Here is an 8,922-nt window from a genome sequence, read left to right as displayed (position 1 = left end):
ATCCTATGATTCTAATAGATAGTATTCAGGAAAATCACATCCAGCCACAACAGGCACTTAAACACAGCTACTGCTGAAGTAAACTCCTTGGGTACTTAAGAGCTTATTGAGGTAACAGTTATGACTAGGAAGTGCAGGACAGAATCTATAGCTAATGTTTAATAAAGCCCAAATCTGACTGGCATGTCAGGGTTAATCCTTCTACTTCACAAAAGGTGCCCAGGAATCTGTCAGACTCACACAGGCAAAAACCTGTCACATCTGAGAGGAAAAGGTGTCTTAAGTCTGCTGGGTCCAGCATGGATGGCAAGGAAATAGTATCTCATCCTAGTTCTCCAGCAAGGACTGCATACAGCCTTTGCCTTGTCCCTGAGAAGTTACTCTCTCACCCCCCCCAACCAGATTTGATAAACTTTAACTTACAAGAGCACAATCTACAGCAGTTGTGTTTGTTTTTCTCCAGGAGTTCAGCTTTGCCAAACAAAGAAGCTTTTCGTGTTTCTCAGTTGCATTGCTTTTTTTTTGTCCTCATTTCCTCTCAGGTGACCCAGCCACCTGTGGCTTTTACTCATACAAAACAATCCAGATCTGCTGAATAACATACGCTGCCCACAGCAGGAATTAATGTATCCTGATGGGGATATACATCTGGCTGCTGGGAGAAGGTTCAGAGCTAAGTATTTTTGAGGGATCATCCAGCTAAGGTCTAAAGGAGATATGTTCTGGTGCAGCCCAGCCTGGGCTGGTAGCCAGGTCTGCAATTAAGAGCCCAGGTCATCTGTACACACAGCAGCAGGAACAAAAACAGCAATTCAGGAATGTGTGTCTTATCTTCAGATCTAAAAAGAGCTGGTTTGTTGAGTGTATTCTTCTGGAAAGAAATGGTGCCAAGGTCTCTAACACTGCTACATGATTCTGTATAAAACTCAAACATCTAAACTTTGTGCAAAAGCGAAGTTCAGCTAATGCCACACATACGAAGACACCTACTGCTTGTGACTTTCCCAAGGCAGCAACAGGAGCGGAACCTCCTCAAAGTATGCCAGTAGCTGTAAGAAAGCTGTTAAAGATCATGCAAAGGAAATGCCAAATGGCCAAGAAAAGCAAAGCACTAACTCTTTTATTTCAAAKTTGAGAAGAAAATTGCACAAGGAAGGAAAATAAAGCATCAGCTTCTTAGCATATACCAGAGACAAAATTCCATTCTTAGCTGTCAYTTAATACCATGAAGCAACCTTCAGCAGTGAGCACAGAAAGGATGACTTAGTCCTCCAACCCCGAACGGTGCTTTTAGGGTACAGCTCTGGAGTTACCTTGTGGCCTGGAGAGGGAAAGCAAGGGTGGCCACCAAGCCCTACCTTTAGCATGTTAGGATCTGGATTCTCACAAGTCCAAAATTCTCATGGGGGCTTTTCAGCCTTGGTCTGGTTTTGATTTCCAAGGTCTCACTGAGAATGGCCCAAACTGCTGATGCATCACACTGCCTTTGCTGGAGCACTGCCACTCCCCTACTAGTCGCTGTACTGACAAACTCATCAGGGAGTGTCATCTTCTTCCTTCCTAACCAGCTAGATATCGTTCAGAAAGCTAGGACAAGGAGAATTGTTTCCTAAGATATGAATTTTCCTTCCTAGCAAACAAACCTAGAGTCTTATAATACTGCTTGTACATAGCATTTGTATAGCTTTACATCTTCAAAGTGCTGTACTAGCATTAACTAATTATCTCTCCCCCTAATGGTCATTAATGCTGGCCTCTTAYGAATCTCTCCCATGGCAGCATCATAGGATTTAAGTGGAGAAACAGAAGATAATTTAGGCTACATGTCTTAAGAGCAAAACTCTCAGCCAGGTTATGGAGCATCTCCAAGGAAGATGGTGGAGTGCCACTATTTGAGGACAGTTTATCCTTACTTTTGAATATGAGCTGAATGGTGTCTGGGCTCTCCCCATCCCTGACTCCCAAGGGGAAAGGGAAGGTGGGGTGGAAGATGACTTGAATCTTTCAGAAAAGACACAGAAGCAGCATGCTACTGACAAGCATCCACTCTACATGGTTGCTTATTTCAGAGCCTGACAGGCCCAGCTCTGCAAAAAGAGGATTGACTGAAGCAAATTTTCAGCCTTGCTCCAAAAACACAATAATGTTGCCTTCTAGAGCCAAGGACAAACTAGCCCTGCAAAGGGGAAACACAGAATCCTGGATTTTTTGCCTAGTTTAATTGYATCATTTTGTGCTCATGCCTTTGGCAATGACAGGTCCTGTAAGTGAATATGCAGCTTTGGGAATCACATCTAAATCTGCATCGACACAACACAGATCACAGCAAATACATGGTATGGAAGGAACTGCTGTCACTTTGGGCACCCTCTGCTTCCTATGGCATCAGCAGGTTAATCCATCTGTGCAAAGCTCAAAATCATTTTGCTACATCAGCAAATAATAGAGTGCAGCCAAGTGAAGATTGGCAAGTCCCATCTTAGTGCTCACTTACTCTACAATCTTAGAGCAGAGCCTTTCTCTGCCTTCCTGCATCTGTGAAATGGGAATTTTAATCCTAAAACTGGCCTGTGAGTGGTGCAATAAGGGTTCAGTCAAAGGCAATGCTTTAAAGTGTAATAGTCAACCTTATGTACTAAGCTAGACATTGGAGCGGTTTTATAGTGTAGTTTAATGTATGCCTTTTCTGTTTACAGTTAGCTAGTAGGTGCATGACTTTTAGCATTTTTTTCTCAGAAATGTGTCACCCTATTTGCAGTGCACAGAACACCTCGCAAGCTCTTATCTATGAACCTAACTGAGGCATATTTGGGGAGCCATACAGTTTTGGAGATTGCTTGGCATGTTTTTTCCTTAAGCTAAATTTGATTATTAATTATTACTGGATTTATTTTTAGTAAAAAAAAAAAAAAAAAAAAACATATCCTACATGGCATAAGGCTGACATGAGTGCTTGGCAATTGCTGGATGCCACCATGTGAGCTAAGCCAAGATTGTGTCATTACATCCTCAGGACAACCATTGACACTTCACTGGCAATTCTTCACCAGAATGTGTCTAAAAGAGACCAAAAAGACCTGGACTGTATTTTGGTTTATTAGAAATGAATTAGATCTACTGGTTTCTCTGCTGTGCTTTGGGGGCCAGATTCTCAAGTGATGTAAGTCAGGGTACTCCCATTCAAGCACTACAGCAGTTCTAGCAAGCTGAGGATCAGGCTCATAGATTCTGAACTCCTGTAAGACTAGTTCAAAAGGGAGTTAAATGTCCTCAATATGTTATACTACCTGTAATTTCTGATGATCCTGCAAGATTCAGGATATTGCAAATTTAGAGAGCTTTTGCAATAAGTAATCATTCTGAGATTGCTGGAAAGTGGAAGGGTTAGTGCTTCTCAAAGGGAAACAAAATAAGCATTAGCACAAAACATTTTTTGCAACAGTCAACTTTGATGTATGTCATGTTCTGTCAATAACATTTCCTTGAAGCCCTTCTCAAGAAGGGAAAGCAAGTCATAAAAGCTGGAAATGCAGGAATGAAMTAAAATTGTAGCCAGGGTTTAAAAGGAACAAACAAAGGAAGGAATATTTCCATTCCAGTTCRTTCCATTTCCAGTTCGGAGCAGCAAGTTGAGAACATGCTAGCCAGGCATCTCTGAACAGGAGGCCTAGAGCTGCAATGAACTTTTTATCTTCAGGCATCTCAATACTGAGCATCCCTGCACTTAGGAATGAAAAATGCTCTGGAAATTTTTTCTTTTATTTTTTCCTTTTCTTTCCTCCCCCTCAACTCCTTAAAGTGAGGCTGTTTTAGTATTAGAAGCAGAGCCAGTCTGCAGAACTGCATATGATGTTGCAAGCCCGGGTCTGAATTCAAACCCCAGAGAGGTCCGAGTCCCACAGGCTGTGCAGTGAGCCTGCTAAGCATTGTGCCCATTTCACAACCCAGTCCAATATACCTCTCAACACTGTCTTGGTTGCTGCCCGCCACTGCAGTTTGCCTCGGTACTGACCATTCCCTGCACTAGTTCTGCTTTAATTAAATAGAGAAACCTGTGGGAGCTTGGGAAAGCTGGGTGCTTGGAAGAGAGCTTTTGTGTGTACAAGAAACATTTTCATCCAAACAAGCACAATGACTTCATTATTTTGAATAGTCACACATGTGCAGGAAACCTAGACACCAGATATCTTCTCCTCCTAATTTTTCACAGGACCAGAAAGATTTCTGTCCATTTGGCTCTGTTGCAGTGCTACAAAGGCATCAGCACTTGCTTTTTTCATGTCCGTAATGAGACAAGCAGTCTTCCAAGCAGTGCCACAAACGTGCCCTCTCATCACCAGTAGAACCTCAGACACTTTGCCCTCAGCAGAAGCAAATGCTGGAGACTTGCAGCCATACTGCTTCCGGCACCGCCTGTTCTTATTAGCTGTTCCCCCACAGATGGTGTTTCTCCTGCAGAAGGATAGAACAGAGAAAAATTTGTCCTGCTCAGAGACACTTGTTTAGAAATCTCTAGTGAATATGAAGGTAAATCCATCTGCTTTCAAATGGTTTGCATGCACCCACCTGCTGGATTCACATGCCCCGGAGATGGTTGGACCCTGATGAAGAAAGGGGTTTTCCCTCACTTAGTGAACCCCAACTGGTCTTTGCTTATGGGCTCTTCCCTTTCCACACTCTCCAAAGRGGGCCAGCTTTCCTTCCTCTATTAAATGGCATATTCCTGTGTTTAAAAGCCTCTTCTTTACAAGCAGACCACCCTTTTGCAGTGCGGTCCTGCAGTTATTTACGTATTCCAAGTATTCTTTGAAAAGGCCTGTAGCAGTTTTACAAAATCTTTCATGCAATTAGGTGATGCACAGATGCCAGCTCATGTCTTTCAGTAAGCGTTACTCAAGAGGGACGAACCTCACTCTGTATTTCTGGTGGGTGCCTCACTGCACTGAGCTCCAATAARACTCGGAGCAGTATTTTGTTGAATGCTCTGTTTCTTGTGTTGCCTGCTGGTTCATCAGCCTGTATGGTCTGAGTGTGTTCTTGGCATTTTGTCATATGATTTCTTTATAAGCCCATTTTGGGAGGAGAGGATATCATTTATACATGACACTCMCAATCCATCATGTTAACTAGGTGGGTGCCCGGGGAGGCAGTAGCCAGAACAGCCTTTCTGAACACCTCCTTCCAGAGGTAGCTTGCAGGGTGGCCCTGAGTTTGCCCACATCACATCAGGGCTATTTCCTTCCCTGGAACTCGGATAACTCAGATTTTCTCCTGCCTTTGCTCTCAYGCAGGTTGGAGGACACACTATGCTGCCTATCCGCTGGATGCCTCCAGAGAGCATCATGTACAGGAAGTTCACTACAGAGAGTGATGTCTGGAGCTTCGGGGTGATCCTCTGGGAGATCTTCACTTATGGGAAGCAGCCCTGGTTTCAGCTCTCAAACACCGAGGTACGGCAGTGCTGAGACTCCCCTCAGCTGGAAACTTCTTTTTCCCATCACTCATTTCCAGACTACTTACAAAGCAATTTGTATGCTGATGGTCTTCGTCCTGGCACCTGCAATATTTTCTCACTACATCCTTTTTCAGGCAGGGAGAAAAAATCACTTCATTGTGGGAGAAGCATCATTATCTCCATTTAAGAAGTAGGGAAACTGAGGCATGCAGGAATCAAATGGCTCTGCCAAAGCCATGTAATGGTTCATCCTCAGTCACTGTCTTCTAAATTCCTAATGCACCTCCATAACAACCTTGTCTGATAAACCCCTGGATGCTGCCAGAACTGGGGATACCCAAATTATTGCTGGGCTCTAAGTTCTGTGATACCCTCTATTTCCCCTGTTCTCTTCCTCTTTGCTTTGTAGCTGAGGCTCTTGATATATTACTGCAGTCTTCAGTTTGTGAGACCGTGTTTGAGGCATGTTATATGGCATGTGGCACAGTTCTGTGGGACTTTTTGCCATAGGGATATTTATTAGATGATCTCTCCATGTTCATTGAGAACAGGACTCAAGGGACTGGCTGGTCCTTATTATTTCTTTGAATAGCAGAAGTTGCAGCCTTTTTTTACACTGTAAAAAATTTCCGGGGAGAATGGCTGGGATTAGCACAGTACCAGAGCTGAGGTTTGAGGTACATCAGCAGAAATGCATTGGAAGGTTTTTGCTCAGAATAGCAGGGAGTATTATAGAAGAAGAACACGATGCATTGATAGAGCAGTCTGTGGGAACCTTGCACATTTTTATCCTACTGTGTATCTAATGGATTTCAGCAATTTCACCTTTTGTAACGAGAAATGTGCATTTTCTGCTTTCTGGACACAGATCCCTTAATTAAGTGAGTTGCAGAGACGGCAAATCCAAGGTGTTGCTTTACATCTCTAATACTTGCCCATTCGTGTGCTCAATGGGGCCTGACTGTATATTCCAAAGTAGCACACGCAAACATTTTGGAGACACAAACAATGGAATAGACAACGACAGAAGTTATTTGTCACACTAATGAGCTGTTCTTGCATTKCCCTGGGAGGGTAAATACAAACACACACAAATGAGCACATGCAGCTTGTATGCAGGTGAAAGGTGTGCTGAATTAAGAGAGCTCAGCTGCCTCCGTGCTTTCTACCTCAGTTTCCTTTGTGGGGCAGCGGGACTCAGAAGTCACCCCAAACCTTGGGGGAAGAGGGATAGTGAAGATCTGCGCAGAGTTTCAAATGCAGCTGTACTGGTTTTCTTTCCATCCTTAGGGAGATCTTGTCTTTTGATTCTCTGTTGCTGCATGCACTTCTTTCTGAGTTGAGGGTTCCCACTGTAGCCCACGCTTCCCTGGCAAGAGGGAGCTGCACTAGCTCTCATTTGGCTCATATGCCCATGGCTGTGGAGCTGTGGGCAGAACCACYGAGGTGGCTGCAGGGGTCTGACTCTTCCACCAGCTCCTGGATGGTGAGAAGCTAGAGCAAATCTCAGCAGCAGCCTGGCTGCAGCTGCAGAGCCTAGCGGGAGCTATTAAGCCCCGTGGAGGTGCAGGTCGGCACCAGGCTCCAGGCTGCCAAAACTGGACTGTGAGAAAGCACCAGGCTTGCCAAGTCCCATCATCACTGTTTGTGGACATTAAGTACAGCAAGGCTGGGATGCTCACTCCTTTCTCATGGCGTCCACRTAGACTCATGCCCCAACAGTGGTTTTAGCAGGTTTGCTCAAGGCTGGAAGAGACCCTGCCTGAGCAGATGATAGGCGAATCAGAGACCTTCTCATCTGAAAGCCTCAGCTAGGCCATTAGCTCCTGTCTATGCCCTTCCTTCGCTCTGAAGGGAGAGGGCCCGCAATGGGCTCCTGTGCACATCCTGGAAATCTGTCAGARACCATAACTCACCTCCTTCCCCAAGTCACTGCTACTGATAGCTTTGTGGGGATGCAGGCCTCTCTGCAGGCTGCAGTCTCCTTTCCCWGCTTTCAGCAGGTCCTAATCGCTTCCCTACATATTTATATGCAAACAGTGAAGCAGTTACTATCTGTTAAGATGTGTGGCAGACCCATTACTATTCAGAAATGAGAAATTCCAAGCACTGCTCGCTGGGTGGCTTCCCTCAACACACTGTTTGGGATCTGTGTTTATCTGCAGAGTGTGTCAGGTCACTGACACTCTGAGCTGCTGGGACTCATCAGCTCCAACCAAGGGTGCCAGACAGTGATAGCAGCTCTCTGACAAATCATATCCCAGTTCCTTTTGCATCCATTCCTCTGGTGAGCAAAACACAAACAGACACTTAGGGAAGTCTTTTCCAATGGCATCCCTCTGAAGAGGATTTTGATCTGTCCAGGAGCTCCAGTTCTCTCATAAGCAGCCAGAGGAAGGTGTTAGCACTGCAGTTTTTATTCTCCATCACAAATGTGATCTGAGATGAAATGTTATTCTTTCAGCTGCTTTCTTACATCAAAGTGAGGCAAATTTGCCTTTGGAGATGGAGGTAGGAGGAGATGTTCTGAACTTYCCCCTGGAGAATTCTCCTGGGTTTTGTACTACAAAAGACTCTCGACTTTCAGGGGAGAAAGCATAATTTCAGCTGTGCAAAATATTAGTTTGTTTTGGGTTTGAGGCTTTCATTTTTTTTATAGTAGGAAGAATTGATATCGCCAGTTAGAACTTCATATAATTTGTTCATGACCTCCAGTTTCACGGGTGCAGTARGGTAGCTAAGTGTCAAATGGTGAAAGTCTTTGTGTGCCATTAATGATGGTTTTAAACTGAAAAGTTTACCTCCAGCTGCAGTCTTGCACCTCTCCTAAACAGGTGAGATCTGTAGCCATATCTGGCAACAGACAGGATGACTCAGCTCCTCGGCACTCCCAATCGCTAAATGGTACAGGAACAGCACAAAGAATCAGGGATGGGCCATCATCCAGGAACTTCCAGACTAGTGTTTGATGTTGCTTTTCTCTCTTTCAGGTCATTGAGTGCATTACCCAAGGCCGAGTTTTGGAAAGGCCTCGAGTCTGCCCCAAGGAGATTTACGACATCATGTTGGGCTGCTGGCAGAGAGAACCTCAGCAACGGCTCAACATCAAGGAGATCTACAAGATCCTTCATGCTCTGGGCAAGGCCACACCAATCTACCTGGACATCCTTGGCTAGCCATGGCCACTTGTCAAGAGTCCTTGCTCCTTCCTTCCGCCTTTCCTTCCCTCTCCCCCTCCCAAGCCCCTCAGCTCCCAAGCAAACATCTTCATATAAACTCAAGTGCCTGCTACACATACAACAMTGAAAACAAAACAAAACAAAAATCAAACCAACAAAAATCCCACAAAACAATGACCTGTAAGGCAGTTTGGCTTATATATATATTTATAGATATCTCTCTATATATAACTTCTACACCAATACAGAAAGAAGCTGCTGTTACAGAAATTATAAGACTCAAAAAAA

General features: G+C 44.4%; 1 protein-coding gene across 2 annotated transcripts in view; it reads left to right on the top strand.

The window, feature by feature from the left end:
* NTRK3 (neurotrophic receptor tyrosine kinase 3) overlaps window positions 1–8,894 on the top strand; it is a 231,953-nt gene extending 223,059 nt beyond the window's left edge. For both annotated transcript variants that reach the window (XM_085308663.1, XM_085308662.1), the window contains 2 exons: window positions 5,292–5,450; window positions 8,446–8,894. In XM_085308663.1, coding sequence (XP_085164789.1) covers window positions 5,292–5,450; window positions 8,446–8,631 — 345 coding nt within the window. In that variant the 3' untranslated portion in view covers window positions 8,632–8,894. The remainder of the gene's footprint in view (window positions 1–5,291; window positions 5,451–8,445) is intronic.
* The last annotated feature ends 28 nt before the right edge of the window (window positions 8,895–8,922 follow it).

This window comes from Rhea americana, unplaced genomic scaffold, assembly GCF_003343005.1.
Source record: "Rhea americana isolate MKP2758 unplaced genomic scaffold, rheAme1 scaffold_28, whole genome shotgun sequence".
Lineage (NCBI taxonomy): Eukaryota > Metazoa > Chordata > Aves > Rheiformes > Rheidae > Rhea > Rhea americana.
Note: the sequence above shows the minus strand (reverse complement) of the source record. Positions and strands in the feature narration are given on the sequence as shown.